Genomic DNA, 22,119 nt, shown 5'->3' with positions numbered 1-22,119 from the left:
CTTGCAAAAAGGGCGTCTAATGGATGCTCAAGGGCACCTGGGCCTAATATTCTCGAAAAAAGAACACTTAGGGGGCATTTGGAGGGCGTCCAACACTGAATCAACTTCTAAAATTCACCTATTTTGACTTTGAATACCCTCTATATAACTTTGAATGGTTCCTACAACTTCTTAGAATCTAAGAAACGACCAAAAACAGACCTCTAACTCAAAGTGACCACTCCAAACCCCAAACTACCCAGTCTAGACTACCTAAACTCAATTCTACCACTCCATGCACCAAAACAACAAACTAAAGGCCTAAACAAGTTCTAAGAGACTCAAGTACAAGCCCCAAACTTCCCAAACCTGTCGCAACTCCTTACTTCAGAATTTCACTATCCAAACCACCAAAATTGCACTAAAAACCACTCAAACATCAACCATGGACCACCCTCTTTAGTTCCAAAACAGTTTCCACCCAAAACCTACTTCTAACAACCAGGTTCCCCAAACCAACATTTTTCTTACAAACTTGACTATTAAAACCCTTTTTTTTAACTACTAAAACCATAACCTTGACCACCTTCACTCCGTCAACATTTCAGTCAACTACAAACATCAATACAATTCCATGTCATGCAATTAATGACAATATTAACAACCAAATTTCATCATATCAGAATTCAATTATACCATACCAAAGCATATACATTTCATTAAACTAATATATCATAAACATCAAAATTAATGCTCTATCAAATTAATAAAGGTTTAACAGGTTCGGAGGTCCCTATATTTGCAGGTTCGTTTCAATTGGGTCTTCCAATTTTGTAAGTGATCAATTGGGTCCCTAATTTGGTCAATTTGATTCAATAATAGCATTTTCGTTAAATGCAGTTAACGACGTTAACTTTTTTAAGCTGAGGCATCTAGGTGGTGTAATACCCTAATATTTTAAAGAGTATTATTGTTAGTAGAGACTAAATTAACTTGATATCTTCTATAAACAATCCAACTTTATTTCAATTCTCCCAAAGTACAATACCAAAATTACAAACTTCAAACAATATAGTCTTCACCACTTAACATAAATTCGAAATTTCAACTTATAAGTTTTACACAACATAATTTTTCCAATACAAATTTATTCTCTTTACAAAATATCCCTGAAAGTTTTTCCCCGCATCTCTCTCATCTCTAAGCTTTTTCAACCGCATCTGCAACATTATCTATTCACATATAACATGAGTTATATGATCATAGCACAAACAAATAAGGGTAAGCCAACCATATCATATCAATCATTAAACTTGTAATAAAAATAGTTCAATCATGTATTTCTACAATTACTAAAATATCATTACCCCGATGTCATTAATTCATCATTATCAAAATCATCTTCCTCAATTTCATAAACCTTACAATTTTACCATGCTTACTCACGAAGCCTTATGGTCAGACCGCTCTCTGCCTGCTTCCTTAAGCCTCACCTGTATACTATGTCTTACTCTCTGAAGCCTTATGGTCAGACCTCTCTCTGCCTGCTTCTATAAAACTTATGAACCACATATTTATGTCAAAGCCTTATGGTCAGACCACTTGCTGCCTGCTTTCATAAACCTCAGGTGTTACTTTGCTCATATCAAGCTCTCATGGTATAAACCGAACATACTACTTCCCGTAGGAAACATCATTTCATAAGCAATAATTTCTTATATTCACTCCAACATTTCATCAACATTTCATACCCTCTTATCCACTCCAACATTTCATCAAATCAACAATTCATAACCTCTTCTCCACATAACTCAATCATGTTCATTCTCTAATCATAATTTGACAATAACCTATTTTGGTGTTAATAAATTAAACATATTGCCAGATATCATACTTCATATTATAAACTCATTTTGCCCATAACGAGTATAACTCAACATATTTTCACCAATCAAAAATTCATAGATCAGCCAAAACATTTCAACATATCTTAGCAACTACGTATTAAAGTCTGAGCTCAATGTAACGATAAATAAAATATATATGAAGTTTTTACCATGATAACTTTATGCATCTACAATTGACTTATTTTATTTTATTTTCATCCTATTAGAGATCTTTCTTTACCCCAATTGGTCACCGGGGAGGACCCAGATGTCTGAACGCATCAAACTCACCTTCGACGCCAACACATATGACTAGTCACAACTGACTGAACCAGGCCAGGGCTGCTCTATGATCAGGGATGTGCCAAATCAGGTTTTTAAGGTTCCTCTATCCTACCAACAAAGGGAGGCCCTCAATAATTAACAATTTATTTATTTAATTTATCTACCTTGTTGTCTTATGCTCTAAATCTAAAATGCCTAATTTTAATATTTTTACTTCCTCTCACAACAACCTCAACCAGTGTCTGTATATCTATTTAATACTCATATACAAGCTATTACAGAACCCTTACTCCAAACCTTCCAACAAGATCAATTTCAGCCAACAAACTCTTTCAATAAATTCATCACATCACAACATGTACAATTTAACAGTTTCAGTTATAACACCCAATATAATAAAAGTCATAAAACAGTTTTGCAAGAGAACACCAGTTCAACATTCGTATATTTATAAATTCATACAAAAATAATTATAAACATTCAACAATAAAATATTACTATAAATGGTCATAGAAGAATACAATATTGGACAATCATAAAAATAATCTTAATATAAAAATTCATGGGGAAACAAGAAGTTGAATCTGGCAGAGCCGGTTAGACAACTTCTAATCCATCCAAAAATACAATATAATTAAATAACAAGAACAATACATGTCTGGGGAATTAAGAAGTTGAATCTGGCAGAGCCGGTTAGACAACTTCTAATCCATCCAAAAATACAATATAATTAAATAACAAGAATAATACATGTCTGGGGAAATAAGAAGTTGAATCTGGCATAGCCGGTTAGACAACTTCTAATCCTTCCAAAAATGCAATAAAATAATTAAGTAAAGCAATAAATAGTTTGGGGAAACAAGAAGTTGAATCTGGCAGAGCCGGTTAGACAACTTCTAATCCTTCCAAAAATGTAATAAAAATAAGTAAGGAAAGAAATAAAAAGTTTGGGGAAACAAGAAATTGAATCTAGCAGAGCCGGTTAGACAATTTCTAATCCTTCCAAAACACAAAAATAAACAACTAATAACATACAAATGGCATAACATAATCAACATCACATTTTACAACTATCACACTTGGATATCAACACACAAGCATACTCTCATTTAAAATTCAAGATTTAAGATCAGACAAAAGCAAAATATAGCATATTCAAGACTCAAGATAATACAAGAGGAAATACTCAAAGTTAGCTTCCCTTACCTCTATTACAGACTTAATCTCCTCGCTCTCTGAAAACTTCCAGAATATCCCCTTTGAAATTAGAAATTCTTCCAACTCTCTTCTCTCAAAAATTTTCTAAGTTCTTTGGTGTAAATTTTCAGCCTTCCCCCCTTGGCTATTTATAGCAAAAAAAATTTACTATTCATTTTTTACTATTCATTTTAACTATTCATTTTTTTATTCATTTTACTATTACAAAAATAATTTTTTATTTGCAATTTGATGAATTCTGATCTCAAAGCTACGTGGAACACTTATCCTTTCCAAATATTATTTATTATTATTTTTTTTTACTATTCACTTTTTACTATTCACAATTTACTATTCACAATTTACTATTCATCATTTTTTTTAGCATTTAACTTACAAATATTTTCAAGGATCTTACAGGTGACACCGTATTTTTAATTTTTAAATATATTAATAAATGAAAATATAATTAGAAATTATTAAACCTATTAAATTATGTTAAACAATTAATAATATATAATTAGAAATATCTCGTTGTGTGGAAACCACCTTCTCCACTTCCCCTTCCTCTTCCTCACCTTCTCCTCTCTTTGGGAAACGTTCTTCTCACCCTCCCACACCCAACTCCAATCTCGTTGTTGGAACTGACTGATGTTTCTGGTTTCTCTTTGTGCTCCAAGATTGTCAAAATTGTGTTCTCTCGTGCAGAGAAGGGTTTGAGTGGTCAACATTGCATGGAGTCCGAGAACACAAACCCCCTTTTTCTGTATGGTGAAAAACTGAAGCTTGATGAGCGGTTTTGTTGTTCTGTGTGGTGTAGGTATGGAGGCCGAAGAGAGGAACCAGAAAGGGTACAAGGGCTCAAGGTTCTAGAGTTTTTCTTGTAGTGGGGGCACAGGAAGCGGCTAAGATGTGTGAGGGTGGATTTCTCTGCAAAATTAGAACCACCCTTTTCATGAATGGTGATACCCATAGCTGCAAAATTGGATTTCTTTGCAAAATTAGAACCACCCTTTTCTTTGTGTTCAGTTTCAATCGGCGTGGCCGGGGGTTGCTCATCCCAATTCTTTCTCGCACTCTTGGACCCAACCAGCGCATCAGAGACCTTCGAGATCCCGACGACAATGGAGTCCACCACCACCGGCGATACCTTGAGCACGCTGGACAACCTCCTCCCAAGAGAAAGCGACGCCCGCCGCGGACTAGGTGACGACTACTGTTGAGAAAAATAAAAATAATATGATTAGAATGGAAAAGAAGAAGAATGTGAGGAAGGTTTGAAGTCAGAAGGGGATTTGGAAGAGGAAGAGTGAGGTTTCCACAGTAGAGCTCGTGAAGCGTGGGGAGGTTTCCAAGCTCCGAAGGGATGTTTCCCGTGAGCTCGTTGCTGGAGACGGCGAGGTACTGGAGGTGCTTCAAGGTGCCATATTCAGGAGGAATCTGGTAGAGAAATTATTAAACATATTAAATTATGTTAAACAATTAATATATTTAACAATTAAAAATGTTAAAAATCTACCTATACGGTGCCACCTGGATGTCTCAGCTTAAAAAGGTTAACGTCGTTAACTGTATTTAACGAAAATGCTATTATTGAATCAAATTGACCAAATTAGGGATCCAATTGATCACTTCCAAAATTGGAGGACCCAATTGAAACGAACCTGCAAATATAGGGATCTCCGAACCTATTAAACCATTAATAAACATATAACAACCAAACTTACAAAACACTATCAATTTAGACTTAGACATCTAGCTTCCCTTACCTTATACCAACATTTGAGCTTTAAAATGCAGACCCCTTTGCTTAGAGTATAAGGAACTCTAGAAATACCTACAAAAAGCCTAATTGAGAATGGAATGAGTCCTTTGGACCACAAATTGTAAGAGAATAAGGAATAGAAATCAAAGAACGCATGCGATGAAGAATCGCTTCATGAAACTTCAATTTAGAAATGAAAGAAAAAAAAGAGATGAAACTTATTTGCTCTATTCTAAAAATTGATCAGATAGATGTGAAAATTACTTTGCCGTAATCTCCTAAGAGCTTCTAAATCATCAATCAGATGATTGAAGAGTTAGAATCCTTAAAAAGAAATGAGAGGAAGTTAAGAGAAATAGTTATAAAGAAGTGATCAATGTGAGACGAGTTTAAGAAAATCTATTTATTTTATTGAATTATTTTAACTTTAAAATATTTAGTCTCATTATTTTAAATTTTAAAATTATCAACTCTGTTTTGTAGGTTATTATAAAAAGTAAAGTTAAAACTCTTATTATATTAATCTTAATAAATTGTTGTGTGCTTTCTTAATATTTTATTTATTTTTGAGTTACATACTGTTGTAATTTTTTTTGTTTTTATTATTTAATTTATTATAGTAATATCAATTCGTTTTTTTGTATGTTATATTTTTATCTTTTAATTTATTTTCAGTAAAGTATTATTTCTCTTTATTAGTTTATATTTATATTATTTAATTTATTTTTAGTTATATACGAATTATTTTTATTATTTTATATTTATATCATTTAATTTATTTCTAGTTATGTAAATGGCCTCTTTATTAATTTATATATTTATGTAATTTAATTTATTTTCACTTACATATGCATCCTCTTCGTTAATTTATATTTTTCCGAACAAATCCTCTTCATTAATTTTTATTCATGTTATTTAGTTTATTTCTAACTATGATGCTCTTTGATAATCAGTACTTATTATATTACATTTGTATTTTCATGTAATGAGTTTAAAATGTTTGAATTTGGGAGGTCACAATGTGTATATGGTAGGACAAAAGACACATACTTTTGGTTTCCTTAATGAGTTTGGATGATGCTAACATATTGAGTGCTTATTTTTAAAAGGTTACAATTTTATATATGACGGGACAAAAGACGCATATCAGTGTCAATTTAAGAAAGTATTTACAAAATAAATGAATATATAATAATGCAGAGTAGTATCCTGAAAATAAGATATTCAAAGCCTAAACTTAACCTATTCAAGATTACCAATATTAAACGATATGTATTTCTTTTGTGAATTACAAAATGACTGATATTATAAAAAAGTTATATTTACATCAATATTTTAATGAAAAATATTCAAGTCACTATTTCCTATTTAACTTTTAATGTTAAGGTACATAATCTCAAATAATTTGTGGATTTGAATTCATCCATTCATTAACTGGTTATTATATTATAAATTTTTATTTTCAAACAGAGTGAACATATATAAATGGTAAAATGAATGATGTATTTTATTTTTGCTGACTCTAATTTATAGCATTCAAAGAGAAAGTGAAAACGCTTGAACATGTTCACTAATTAATCATATTTATGATTTTTAATAAATGAAAATGATTATCTAAGATAATTATTATCTGGAGGCATGAAATTTGCCATGCAGTGGTTAAAAATTGGCCAGTAGGTGATAAAATAATAAATTAAAAATTTAAAATTTAATAAAGGAATTAGGTATATCGGAAATAAGACCATTTAATCACATTAATGACTTTTGCTCCACACGTGATTTAAGTTCTCTCAATTCTTGCATATTATACCTATAAATTATAGTCTGTGTAATTTATATATAGATTTTCTGGCTGTTCCTCACACTCTCCCAAGAGAGCCAGAGAGAGTGCAGCCTTGCCTCGCTGGTGATCCATTCTAGAGAGAGAAACACTTCTTTCACTCTCTCTCTATGATGGCCGACGATCCCATGCCCACGCGCTGGTCTTTCCAGGTTTTTTACTTTCTCTTCTCTCTCCCTCTCCTCGCAAAACTAATTGCGATTCTAAGATTCTTTGTTATTCATTTTTCTTACTACGACATTTGCATCGCGTTTCGTTGATCAATCTATAACGGATTCTTATAGTTGCTCCGATTTGTTTTCTCACTAGCTTGAATAATGTCACGGGAATTTTACTTTGCCTAGATAGATTGTGTGTTTTTGTATATTTTTTTGGTCTGTTTGGTTTTGTTGATTTTGTGGTGGACTGAATTTTACTTTTGTTGTTACCAAGAGTTGTACGTAATTTTAATGTTGGATCTTCAGGACTTCAAATTTTATTATGATGCTAAGTTTGGTAGGAAGAAGGCTGAGAAGAATGGCAAGACTGCTGATGAAGCGGTGGTAAGTAATGGAGGTTCATTGGGCATTGTGTCCAATGGCAATCCACATGCAAAAAAGGCATCGGAAATGGCTGTCTATGAGCAGTTTCGAACTGAGGTACTATGTTTGAGACATGCATGTTTCTTGTGTAACCGGTCATTCATCACTCCTTAAAATTTCGCTGAGGTGTTTCGTCATGTTGATTTTGTGTTTCAGGGGCAGAACCAGATACACTCAAATGGATTTTCGCCGGTTAATATGGATGAAAGGCCGTATGATTTTCTGAACCATCACGTTGTGTTATTGGATTCTGTTGTTGGCACATATTCACTTAAAAATGTTTAAAGTCAATCGTATCAGAAACAGATACGATGCCTTTCGTAATTGATCGAGTAACATATTAGTTCAGTTATGATTAAAGTCCTAGATACTAAAAAAATAGACATTCAGGATCATTCGACAAACAGACAATGAAGTTTCTGTTTTCTTTCATTGCATTTTGAATTTGCTGACTTTTATGCGTAGTCCGTACCTTTGAGGCTCTCGCCTCACCTAAAGGAAACAAACGGACAATATCATAAGCATACTTTAACAGCCATTACTAAAATTGATAATTTTATATTTTCTCACAATTGCAACAGTTAGTAATATCATTTATTGAATTCTTCTGTTCTAGTAGACTATGTGGAAGATAGTGAATTTGCTACCAAGTAAAGAGAAGTTGACAATAATATACAGTTTTATATCTTCTAGAAATCACAATTGATATTTTCTGTTGTTTAATGAATCACGATTGATATTGATCCTTTGATCCTTGCTCACAATTTCAACCTTTAGTATTATCAACTTATGAGTTTTGTGATTCTGTGGGACCATATAGAAGATAAAGAATTTATTCACTCTTAGAATTACTGATAACTTAGAAAATATGGAAGATAGAAAATTTATTCATCTGCAACTCTCAGATAATTATCCCTAACATTTTCAGGCATAAGTCTTTGCTTCCACCTTTTGAGTCTGCAGAAATGCGAACTTTAGCAGAGAGCCTAAGTAGGTATATTTTCTCTATCAACCTTTCTAACAATTTTTATACAAATGCTGACTATTTGGAGTAGTTACCTGTTTGTTGGTCAAAATTTTCATCGCCCATCATATTGTTGCAGGGATATCATTCGTGGAAGTCCAGATGTATCGTGGGAAAGTATCAAGGGCTTAGAGAATGCCAAACGTTTGCTGAAAGAGGCTGTTGTGATGCCAATTAAGTATCCCAAGTAGGTATCCCTATTGCAATTTTTCTACATCTAACATTCCTTAGAGGTGTTGACAACCATTTTGTTTGACTGCTTGTCAAGATAATTTTGTGTATGTTGTAAATGAGATCTTTTCATTGGATGTTGCTGGTCATTTACATTGATGAATGAATAAACTAGTGTTTTTAATTTAAGATGAAAGAAAGGGTAACAATAATGTTAATACTAACCTTTTATTGATTTAGTTTTATTGTATGGTGATTTAGTTTAATTGTATGGTGATTCAGTTTTTTGTGAGAAATATCTTGAACCAATATTTTATCTAGATTGTTCATGCCTGTTGTTGGGTTCTTAACAGTAATAACGCAACACACAAGAACAAGATTGAAATAAACACTTTTATTGATCTTGGAAGGTTCTAACAAAATTCAGTGTCTTATCTTATCTCATAACAGTCTCTATATATAGAACCTAAACTATAGGAATAACAGAAAATCACTAGATTGTTTGTAGTACCACTACCACAACCACATGTTATACTATTCCCTTACATCAAATAGTCTAACTGTCTGACTAAGTTCTTTAGTGTATTGTTTGCTATGCATTATTTAGAGACAATGAAGATACATCTCACAGCCCATGCCTTCAGTTTATCCTTCTTAATATGTTCAAATGTCAATGTGCCAAACACCCTTAAATTCTCATAATTTGTAGTCTTTCCACTCAATACTTCTATATGAGTCTTATTGTTTAGAGTAGATGATGAACTCTTTCTTATCAAATAGATGGCAGTCTTTGTAGCTTTCCCTTAGAAGGACTTAGGCAATCTCACCCTTTCCAAAATGATTTTGTTCATCCTCTCAGCCAACCAACCCATTTTGTTGTGATGTGATGTGCTTGCAACTGTCTTTTGCCTCTTTATACCTCCTGCCTTGCTAGAGTCATTGAATTCGTTTGAAACAAACTCTAGTCCATTGTTGTACTCAACACTTCCAACTTGGTTCCCTGCTGATTAATCACCATGGTGAGCCACCCCTTAACCTCTGAAAAGTTTTAGTCTTTTTAAGATGTAAATCCACACCCTTCAATAATCATCTATAATAGTGTGAAAATAAGATCTTTCAACCTGAGTTTGAGCTCATGTTGGATCCCTTTGGTTTGCTTGAGCATACTCAAAGGGTCTACTAGACGCATGCTTACCAATCTGAAACTTCAATCTATGAGACTTTCCTTGTACGTAGTGATCACAAAACTCCAATCCCTTTATCTTATCAATAAGAAAATGTCGTCAATAAGAAAAACGCTTGACGATATTTCTATCATAAACGAAAGCAATAGGGGGAGAGGAGAGCATGATCAAGGGAAAATGATGTCTTCCTCAAGATGAAGGAAATTGGACATCCCTGTTTTTGCAGAAGAGGAGGCTTATGGATGGACCAATCGATTGAGTGGAATATTCGATTGAAGGATGTGATTATGGAAGAAAGTATGCAGGCTGTGTCTTGATTACTTTAGAAGGTAAAGCTTTGAATTGGTTTCAGTGGTGGGAGATCTATTAACTTTCTTGTGCCAGTTATAACACTCAAAATTGACCAAATCATCTGGTGAGTATCACTAAACTTTCTTTCTCTAAACTCCTTTTCTTTCTTTCTCTTCAACTTAGACACATTTAGACTCAACCCATTACCCTCTTCTTTACATTCTTGAATCTTCTGAATCTCTTTAGTCTTTAGTCCTTGTCGATGTTTTTACCTCCTCCAGAGTAATCATTTGCTAGTTTCCAAGCAGTAAAGTGTCTTTAAAATGTTCGTACGTCCTAGGTAATGGGTTAAGAAGAAGTAAAACCTTACCCTCATCCTCAAGCTTCATCTCAATGTTCTCCATGTCTTCCTAAATCTTATTAAAACCTGTCATCCTTTCCACCATCATTCTTGTCTGAGTTGTCTTGAACGAGTACAATTGTTACTTGAGATAGAGTCTATGTGCCAAAAACTTAACCATATACATTGACTCAAGTTTCATCCAAATTGTTACATATATTATATTATTATATATCTTTGATAGATATCTTATCTTTATCTTTTATCTTCAACTACTTTGTTATTATTCTTTATTTGTATTTTGGGCTTAGTCTATATTTCATTTTGTTGGAAGTCCCATATCGACTAGAGATAAGGCCAATTTATAGTATATAAGTGGGTGCAAACCTCACCTTAAAAGCAGTTTTGTGGGGTTGAGTTAGGCTTAAAGTCCACTTCTTAACATGGTATTAGAGCCAGGTTAGAACCTATCCTAACGATATTTGTTGTATGTTGGACATATTGTTCCATCCGTTATCATGCCGTTATTGGACCACCCATTAATGGCTAGTCCCACGCTCAAATTGTATATACCTCGGCGTGAGGGGGTGTGTTGGAAGTTCCACATCAACTAGAGATAAGGTCAATTTATAGTATATAAGTGGGTGCAAACCTCACTTTACAAGCCGGTTTTGTGGGGTTGAGTTAAGCTTAAAGTCCACTTCTTAACACATTTATTATAAATATTGTATCCTATGTGTATTTTTTACACAAGGGAGATTAATCCCAAACCTATTTTTCACTATGTTTGTATGTAGAGCCTAAGGTATTTTTTTAGAAAAATTTTCATCACTGCTACCATTGCAACTGTTGTTGTCGTCACCCATCACCGTAAATGTCATCGGAGTTCCAGTTCAAATCAGTGTCCACACGATTTTGATCGTCTCGGCTAGGTGACCACCGTGTCATCAACGAGGGCTTCATTGGAGCTCTCACACGCCGTCACACGCCTCTCAAAGTCACGTACCTGCACTTTTCTACCGCTTGTGGTGGCGCGCGTCTTTGCTCCTCTTGGACAACGACCATCGACGCTTGATCACCTCTTTCTCTTCTTTCCAAATTTGGTCTTGTTGCCTTGATTGGAAAAACTTGGATTTTTAAGGTTTCTCTCTCCAGTTCATCTATGGCTTCTTCTTCTATACTGTCTCTTCTAATCTCTCTTTTGCCACCACTGTGTCTGACTCGTCCATATATACTATCAATGTCAATGTGCACTTGTTTGTTGATAACTTAGGTGACTCTAATTATGTGACTTGGTATCAGACATTAGACTTTGGCTTAAGAGTCAGGGGTATGTTTATCATGTTATGCTAAAAGTGATTGATATTGATTCTATTGAGATTACATGTTGGATTAAAAAATATGCTCAATTATGTCCTTATCAAGGGTACCCTGCACTCTTTAAAACAAATTTTTTGTTCCTATGACACATGTTTTGAAGTTTCAGAATAGACCAAATTATTATAGACCAAATTATTATACACCAATTATACTCAGTGTTTATATGGTGTTTGTCATGATCTTTTCAATGTTGTTGCTCCTCGGCATCAGGACTCTATGTCTGATTATATGGGTAAGATTCATGCTCTTTTTCATGAATTTAATGAGTTATTGCCTCCTGCCTTTACTCTTACCCAAGAAATAGAGCAAAACATGCATAATCAAAAACTCGGGGAGATGTGTGAAAGAGAGGATCGTTTGGAAAGAGAATGGAGAAAGAGACTTTATGATTGAGAGAGGAGGAGGACATCATATTAATAAGAAAACATGCAATTAAGATGGCATCTTCGAGTGATGGATAGGAATATGGACACCAAGCAAAAAGGTACGAGCAGTTTCAATCGAGTGTTTGTTTTTCCTTTCTGCTATACCATTTGGTTGTTGTGTATGAGGACAAGTGGACTGATGTAGTATATAATGGGAAGTCAAGATTGCAGAAAAGGTGGATGAGAAGTACACTTTGACATTGTGACTTAAGATTTTGATTACTTGACCAAATTGATTCTTGATTTCATTAAAAAAGATGTAAAGATGGATAACAATTCAGAGCAATCTTTCATAAGATAAACCCAAGTACATCTTGAATATTCATCCATGAAAGTAACAAAATACCTAAAACCAAAAGAAGAGACATGACTAGGTCCCTAGATATCAGAATGGATAATCGAAAACTAGAATTAGACATTGATTGAGACCTTTTAGGAAAGGTAGATCTAACATGTTTATCTAGGTGACATGACTCACATTATAAGGTCTGGAGAGCATTAAGTTCAGACACATTTTTTTAGTTTTGACATTTTAGGACTAGGAGCAGCAACAAAGGACACCCTTGGATGAGATTCAAAATGGTATAATCCTCCAAATTCATATCCTTCTCCAATCTGTCTCCACGAATCACGCTCCTGTATAACAAAAGATTTGTGATCGAAAGTTATTAAAAATTTAACATTTTGCGTAACTGGCTTAAGGAAATTAAATTGAAAGGACAATTAAGGACCAAAAGGATAGACTTCAAGAATTTTGACCTCCCATGGATTGAGAAATGCAGGCTGTTGATGTACTGGGAGATTGAGATGTTTGTGCCAAGCTGTTAGTCTTCAATCGTAGATACTCTTGATATTCATCCTCAGTGAACTTGGAATTGGTAGTTTCAGCTTTTGAGATATGGCGGTTTTGGAAGGAAGACCATGCAAGGAGTAGCAATTTTCTTGTGTGATCCATCCTTTTACAATATGTGCATTGAGGACATCCTCGACCTCCTTGTCCTCCTTCTCTGGTGCCACGTCCTCCTTTTCCTCGTGTGGCATGAGCTTCTTGAGTTTGAGCTTCTTGAGTTTGAGGCACTGGGACACGAATAAGGCTTGTGGTCAAGGTTTCCATGGAAGGAACCTCATGACTGGTTAGAAGTTGATCTCTAATATGATTAAATTCTTGATGTAGAGCACAAAAGATCAACACCATGTAATATTTGTCTAGTTTCTTCTTGATATCGTCCAAAGGGTCCACTTCCAAAAACATCCTCAGTTCTTTGATAACAGATTGTGCTTTAGTCATGAAGGACACCATATCATGATATGCCATTTTAAGAGATGCAAGCTTGTTTGCCATTCAGAGACATTGAATATTGTTGGCATAAATACTTTGAGCTTTCTTCCAAAAGGAGTGACAAGTTTTGAAAGTTGTAAGAGAGACAAGTCTTGGTTCCACTAATTCCCATAATAGGGCACACAACTAGAAATCTGCTTGTTTCCGCTAATACACTTTTTCAGCAGGTACATGGCTACCATCTTGCTCAAGGTGATCATAATGTCCTTGGCCAAGAAACCAAGTTCGACGACAGCAAGCCAAGATACATAATTTTTGCCATTTAGCTTCTTGGAAGTAATTGAGAGACTTCCAGAGATTTGAATGACACTTCCAGACGCCATTTCTTATCAAGGGACAAAGAAACAGCCAGGAAAATAGAAAAGCCTAGGTGACTTTTCACAAAGGTAGCTTTTGGATTTTCACAAGGGTCTCTTGGACTCTCATTTGATCAAAATTAGAGTTAAGCCCCATCAAGAAATCATAGACTCTATCTTGCTTAATATACTCATTGAGCATTGCTGAATCATCTGAGCACTTGGCTTTTATGACCATGTAATGGTCTAATTCCATCCACAATGATTTGAGTTGATTGGTGTACTCTGTAACTATCTTGTTTTCTTGTTTTGTAGCGACAGTCTTCACCTTCACATCATATATTTGACTAGCATCTTTAGCTTTGGAGTATGACTGCTCCATGGCATTCCAAATCTCCTTTGTAGAATTAAAAAACATGTAAGTATAAGTGATTTTCGGAATCATGGAGTTCCATAGCCATGCCATGATCATAGAGTCCTCTTCATCCCATTTTTGTAAATTTGGGATCTTCTTTAGGAGCATCTTTAGTCAAGTGGTTAGCTTTCCCTTTACCTTTCAAAGATCTGCGAACAAGCTAGGCCTATTTCAAATAATTCTTTCCATTCAATCGGTAGGCAGTGTTGAGGTTTTGCAGTTGTCCTTGAGTGTTCTGTGATGCAGTATTGACCACTTTAGCAATTTGTTCTTCCATGTCCATGCAATACAATGATTGTAATGCAGTGAATAGGTATTTGATTGTTGTGACTGCAACGAAACACTGCAAATCATAACAACAACGAAGGGTGACCACCCTAAAAAAATACTATTGACAACAATTAAGGCTGCCCTCAAAGGGATGGTGGACAACAATGATGGCTGTCGTCTAGGGTTTGGTTTGCGACAACGATGAAGGTTGTCTTGAAAGAGATGGTGGCAACAATGAAGGTTGCCGTCTAGGGTTTTGGTGGCGTAGTCAGAGGCGGCTTCCAGAATTTAAGAGCTTTGATGCCATCTTATAATTTAGGGTAGAATCATTCAATAAGGCTAGAAAACTATTTTAGGAAGTATAATAATAGCACCTAGACAACCGAATCCCTATGATTCAAGGATATCCCCATCATACATTATAATTATAATATGCTAAATAGGGAAACAATCCAACTAATAAAAACACATATTCTAACAAAAATAATACAGTTAATAAAACATATTCTAACAAATATTTTGAAGGAAACTGAGTTGATAAGTGGGTTGATGCATTCAAAATCTATTGACACACCCATGGATCCTAATACTAAACTTATACCAAACAGGGGGAGCTTATGTCAAATCCCAAGCAATATAGAAGACTAGTTGGAAAATTAAATTATCTTATAGTTACTTGTCCTTACATTTTGATAGGATACTGGGTAATAGGATAGAAGGGAGCCAAACGGTAGGAGGGAAGGGGAAGCAAGCCGAAAAGTGGAAGGCGGGGAGAGGTCAAGCCGAACGGTGGAAGGCATGGAAAGGTCAGACCGAACGGTGGAAGGCGGTGAAGAGCTGGAGCTAGACGGTAGGGTGTAGGAGAAGCAAAGCCGAACGGGTGCTGGACCCGATCGGTTGAAGAGTGACTATCCTAACTAGGACAACAGTTAGGATAGGTGGGAAATATTTAGAAATAATTATAGTAAATAAGAATATATCTTAGGGAAATATTTTATTTAGAACAATATTCATATTTTATTCTACGGAAAGATTTTATTACAGGGAAATATTTTATTTAGAACAATATTCATATTTTATTCTAGGGAAATATTTTATTTAGGAAATAATTAGTATAAATAAAGGGAGAGTCTAGGGTTAAAGGTATGCTTTTGATTATTGAGTTTGGTTGATAGCGACTATGCATCCTGTGAGAGAGGTTATGCTCCCAAGTAATTGAAGGAGGTTATGCTCCCAATTATTGTTTACTTTTGTTTATTCAGATATTACCATCAATAAAAGAGATTCGTTCGTCCACTATCATTCGTTCATTGTCTTTTCTACCTATTGTGATCGTGTTTATTACTGTTAGGATATTTATCCTATTTTATCATCATTATAGTGTGTCAAGGGTTACCCTATTTATCATGATTATATTATGTCTAGGATTACCCTATTTATCATGATTATATTGTGTCTAGGGTTACCCTATTTATCATGTATTTGTGTATCAATTTATTCTTATAAATAGAAGATTGTGAGAGGGATCAATCAAGCCCTCTAGAATTATTTTACAGTTTCAATCTTAAGTTGGTATCAGAGCGGGTCGATCCCGCTCTGGTTTCTGTCTCGTAATATATATTTGTCCGGCGCCACAGTTCTTTGTCGCCCGCCGCTGCCCGCCGCTGCCCGCCGCCGGCCACCGTCAACCGTCGGCCACCGTCGGCCGTCGCCGGCCACCGTCCGGCCACCGTCTCCGGCCACCGTCTTCGGCCACCGTCCGGCCACCGTCCGGCCACCGTCACCGCCGGCCACCGCCCGCCATTGCCGGCCACCGTCGTCCATCACTGTCAAAGTTTCCTTCGTCTAAACCCTTAGGGTTTTCTTGTTCTTCGTTAGTACTATTCGTCTTCTTCAGAAATGGCGTCTGGCAGTACTCTTTCCTTCTCTGGAAGTCCATCAATTACCTCCGAGAAGCTAAATGGAAAAAATTATCTATCATGGTCTGCTGCCGTTGAAATGTGGTTCCTTGGCCAAGGGCATTATGACCACCTTGAGCGAGATGGAAGCCATGTGCCTACTGAAAAAGCTGATCAGTGGAAACAAGCAGATTTCCAGTTGTGTGCCCTGTTATGGCAATCAGTGGAACCCAAACTTTTTGTATCTTTGAGGGCTTTCAAAACTTGTCACTCCTTTTGGAAGAAAGCCCAAAGCATTTATGCCAACGATATTCAACGTCTCTATGACACTACGAATAAACTTGCATCTCTTAAAATGGCAGACCATGATATGGTGTCCTTCATGACTGAAGCCCAATCTGCTGTCGAAGAACTTAGGATGTTTTTGGAAGTAGATCCATTAGAGGATATAAAAAAGAAACTAGACAAATTCTACATGGTGTTGATCCTTCGTGCCCTACATCCCGATTTTGATCATCTCAGAGATCAACTTCTAACTAGTCATGAGGTCCCCTCTATGGAAACATTGACCACTCGCCTTCTGCGTGTCCCGGTATCTCAAACTCAAGAAGCGCATGAACTAGTGGAACCATCTGTCATGGTTGCCACACGAGGAAGAGGAGGACGTGGCACTAGAGGAGGAGGACGAGGAGGTCGGGGACGTACTCAATGCACATATTGTAAAAGGATGGGTCATACTCAAGAGAATTGCTACTCCTTACATGGTTTCCCTTCCAAAACCGCCAATATTTCGAAGACTGAAACTTCCACTTTGAAAACTGAAACCTCTACTTCTATGTTTTCTGAGGATGAATATCAAGAGTATTTAAGGTTAAAGTCTAACAGCTTGGCACAACCATCTCAATCTCCCAATACATCAACAGCCTGCGTTTCTCAATCTATGGAATGTCAAAATTCATGGGTAATTGACTCAGGTGCTTCTGATCACATTTCTGGTAATACCTCTTTGTTCTCATCTATTTCCTTTCGAGAAAAACCTCATTTCATAACCCTTGCAAATGGATCTAAAACTTCTTCCAAAGGAGTCGGTCATGTTTCTTTGTCTCCCTCCCTCAATCTCAACTCAGTCCTTTTTGTCCCTAATTGTCCTTTTAATTTAATTTCCTTAAGCCAGTTGACTAAAATGTTAAATTGTTCAATAACCTTTGATCATAAATCTTTTGTTATACAGGAGCGTGGTTCGGGGAGACAGATTGGAGAAGGATATGAAGCTGGCGGATTATACCATTTTGGATCTCGTCCAAGGGTGTCTTGTGTTGCTGCTCTTAATCCTAAAGTGCTACATGATCGACTTGGCCATCCTCATTTGTCCAAATTAAAAAAGATGTGTCCTGAACTTAGTGGTCTCCAAACCTTAGAATGTGAGTCATGTCAATTAGGAAAACATGTTAGATCTTCCTTTCCTAAAAGGTCTCAATCAATATGTAATTCTAGTTTTTCCATCATCCATTCTGATATATGGGGACCTAGTCGTATCTCCTCCTTTGGTTATAGCTATTTTGTTACCTTTATTGATGAATATTCAAGATGTACTTGGGTTTATCTTATGAAAAATCGTTCTGAATTGTTAGCTATCTTTACATCCTTTTTGAATGAAATCAAGAATCAATTTGGTCAAGTAATCAAAATATTAAGAAGTGATAATGCCAAAGAGTATTTTTCATCCTCCTTTTCTGCCATCTTGAGTTCCCATGGTATCTTACATCAGTCTACTTGTCCTCATACACCACAGCAAAATGGTATAGCAGAACGAAAAAATAGACACTTGGTTGAAACTGCTCGTACCCTTTTGCTTGGTGCCCATATTCCTGTCCATCACTGGGGGGATGCCATCTTAACTGCATGTTATCTTATTAATAGGATGCCCTCCTCCTCTCTTGATAATAAAGTCCCTTTCTCCATTTTGTTTCCTAATGATCCTCTCTTTCATACATCTCCCCGAGTGTTTGGCTGTGTATGTTTTGTTCATGACATGTCTCCAGGTCTAGACAAACTCTCCGCTCGCGCTCTCAAATGTGTCTTCTTAGGCTATTCTCGACTTCAAAAAGGATATCGGTGTTACTCTCCTGAAACTAAGAAGTATTACATGTCTGCCAATGTCACATTCTTTGAACAGACTCCTTACTTCTCTCCATCTGTTCAGGATGTTTCTATCCTCCAGCAGGTCCTTCCTATTCCAATGGTTGAGTCAAATAGCTCCACTGTCTCTGTCATTCCCAGTCATGATCACAATCCTTCTACACCTGTTTCTCCACATACTGAGATCATCCCACACAGGGCCCCAATGGATAGTCCACCTCCCCAAGACAATGGTGAATCTCCTACTTCAGATTCTTCTCCCTCGTCACCTCCTCCCACGCCTCCTGGTGCAAATGATTCAGCATGGCCTATTGCCCTCAGAAAAGGTACTCGTTCCACTCGGAACCCTCATCCCATTTATAATTTTCTAAGCTATCATCGATTGTCGCCCTCCTATTTTTCTCTTTTATCCTCAGTGTCCTCTGTTGTTATACCCAAGAATGTGAAAGAAGCACTTGATCATCCTGGATGGCGACAAGCTATGATTGCAGAAATGCAGGCTCTTGACCACAGTAATACTTGGGAGCTGGTGCCCCTTCCCCCAGGAAAAAAGGCGGTTGGTTGTCGATGGGTGTATGCAGTTAAAGTTGGCCCTGATGGTGAAATTGATCGGCTCAAAGCTCGGCTTGTTGCAAAAGGTTACACTCAGGTTTATGGTCTTGATTATTGTGACACTTTCTCTCCTGTAGCCAAGATGACTACTATTCGTCTCTTCTTTGCCATGGCAGCCATTCGTCACTGGCCACTTCATCAATTGGATATCAAGAATGCCTTCCTACATGGTGATCTTGAGGAAGAAGTTTATATGGAGCAACCTCCAGGGTTTGTTGCTCAGGGGGAGTCTGGTATGGTATGCAAATTGCATCGATCTCTATATGGCCTCAAGCAATCCCCACGTGCTTGGTTTGGAAAGTTTAGCTCCATTGTTCAAAAATTTGGGCTAAAACGCAGTGAAGCAGACCATTCAGTTTTTTATTGTCATTCTTCTCTCGGGAAATGTGTTTACTTAATAGTATATGTTGATGATATTGTCATTACAGGAAATGATGCTGTTGGAATATCTCAACTAAAAGAGTACTTGTGTAGACATTTTCAAACCAAGGATCTTGGAAGTCTCAAATATTTCTTAGGCATTGAAGTAGCGCAATCAAAAGATGGAGTTGTAATCTCCCAAAGGAAGTATGCTCTTGATATATTACAAGAAACAGGCATGATTGATTGTAGACCGGTAGACAGTCCCATGGACCCAAACCAGAAATTAAGGACAGAAGAAGGTGAATTATTCTCCGATCCAGAGAGGTATAGGAGGCTGGTTGGCAAACTGATTTATCTCACTATTACAAGGCCAGATCTATCCTTTGCAGTTGGAGTGGTTAGTCAGTTCATGCAGGCTCCATGTATTGACCATTGGAATGCTCTCATTCGCATTCTAAGGTATGTAAAGAAGGCTCCCGGGCAAGGATTGTTATATGAAGATAAAGGAAGCATTCATGTCTCTGGGTATTGTGATGCAGATTGGGCAGGTTCACCTATTGATAGACGGTCTACAACAGGATATTGTGTTTTTCTGGGAGGAAACATTATTTCATGGAAAAGTAAGAAACAGAATGTAGTAGCTCGATCAACCGCGGAAGCCGAGTATAGGGCAATGGCATCACTAACATGTGAACTTATATGGGTGAAACAATTCCTTCAAGAGGTTAAATTTTGTGACATCCATACTATGAAGATGTATTGCGACAATCAAGCTGCTCTCCACATTGCATCAAATCCAGTGTTTCACGAGAGGACTAAACATATAGAAATTGATTGTCATTTTGTTCGTGAAAAGTTGTTGACCAAAGAAATATGTACTGAGTTTATTGGGTCAAACGATCAACTCGCAGATGTATTGACCAAGTCATTAAGGGGTCCTCGGATTGAGTTTATTTGTTCCAAGCTTGGTACATACAATTTGTATGCTCCAGCTTGAGGGGGAGTGTTAGGATATTTATCCTATTTTATCATCATTATAGTGTGTCAAGGGTTACCCTATTTATCATGATTATATTATGTCTAGGATTACCCTATTTATCATGATTATATTGTGTCTAGGGTTACCCTATTTATCATGTATTTGTGTATCAATTTATTCTTATAAATAGAAGATTGTGAGAGGGATCAATCAAGCCCTCTAGAATTATTTTACAGTTTCAATCTTAAGTATTACGTCTCCGACTTGGATACGTAACACATTTCCTTTGCAGTCAGTGTGATAAGTGAATTTCGTAATTCCCCATGTGAAGATCATTGAAATGCAGTCCATATGTTAAGGTACATTAAAGGAGTTCTTGGAAAAGGATTGTTATATGGTTTTATTAGAGATCCCACATTGATTAGAGATAAGACAAGTTTATAGTATATAAATGAGTGCATACAGTACCTTATAAGCCGGTTCACTTCTTAACATAGTATTAGAGTCATGAGTTTGAGCCTATCCTATCGATATTTGTTGTTTGTTGGACCTATCGTGCGATACTTAAAGACATGTAATATTTTTTAGTCTTAGGGGAATAACATCAATACACTTGCGGATGACATAAATAGTAACTAGATGGCAACTCCTTTGTTAGACAGAGGCAAGGAGAGTAGGATTGACCTACTTTGATTCCAATTTGAGAAAAATATAAAAGAATAGATAATGAATTTGAGAGAGATTGATCACTCCTCTCATATGTTCTCGTACTTATATTGATAGAGTTCTGATACAATGAGTATGGGGAAGAGCAAAGATCAAACTAGAGTCCAAGGTACAAAGATAGATACAACTCATATAGCAGTTTCCCAATACAACTACTTCCTACCTATATTTAATACCTATTCTAACACTTATCCTACCTGTATTTAATACCTATTCTAACACTTACCTATAAACAACTGGAATTTCAATGTTTTGAATTATTTATACATCTATTTTCCTTCACTATCTGAATGGGCTAAATCATACATAATTTTACTTTGGAAAACAAATTCATGTTTTTTAATAGTGGTTTCTCCATTACCAACTTGCCACTCCACATTGTAGATTGAATAACTTGCCTTATAGGTTGTAGCATGCACGAGAAAAATTGAAGTTAGGGTTTATGGAAGTGTGATTCCTTTCCTAGGTTTCTATTGAAATACCAGTGTTTTTTAGCTGAAGCTTCTCACTTTGCACCTTTTCTGGGAGTGTTATTTCTTTGGACTGCCTAGTGCCTTGATGGGTTTTATTTATGTTTGCTTTAATGTTGTGATTTACCAAAAGGTCATATAATTTGATAGTACAATTTAAGTTGGACAACCATTAGAGGTGTACATTAGAAGGACTAAATGATAAGATTCTTAAGGCTTGATTATTTGTTTTGTGACAGTTATTGAGTGGTTTTTATTCGTTGT

General features: G+C 36.1%; 1 protein-coding gene across 1 annotated transcript in view; it reads left to right on the top strand.

Moving 5' to 3' along the window:
• Positions 1 to 6,950: 6,950 nt before the first annotated feature.
• LOC108347862 (uncharacterized) overlaps positions 6,951 to 22,119 on the top strand; it is a 39,724-nt gene continuing 24,555 nt past the window's right edge. The window contains exons 1-5 of the mRNA XM_017587308.2: positions 6,951 to 7,104; positions 7,417 to 7,590; positions 7,690 to 7,745; positions 8,462 to 8,527; positions 8,637 to 8,744. Of these exons, the coding sequence (XP_017442797.1) occupies positions 7,063 to 7,104; positions 7,417 to 7,590; positions 7,690 to 7,745; positions 8,462 to 8,527; positions 8,637 to 8,744 (446 nt within the window). The 5' untranslated portion in view covers positions 6,951 to 7,062. The remainder of the gene's footprint in view (positions 7,105 to 7,416; positions 7,591 to 7,689; positions 7,746 to 8,461; positions 8,528 to 8,636; positions 8,745 to 22,119) is intronic.

The sequence above is a fragment of the Vigna angularis genome, chromosome 1 (assembly GCF_016808095.1).
Source record: "Vigna angularis cultivar LongXiaoDou No.4 chromosome 1, ASM1680809v1, whole genome shotgun sequence".
Classification (NCBI taxonomy): Eukaryota; Viridiplantae; Streptophyta; class Magnoliopsida; order Fabales; family Fabaceae; genus Vigna; species Vigna angularis.
The sequence above is the reverse complement of the archived record's forward strand: the minus strand, read 5'-3'. Positions and strand labels throughout refer to the sequence as shown.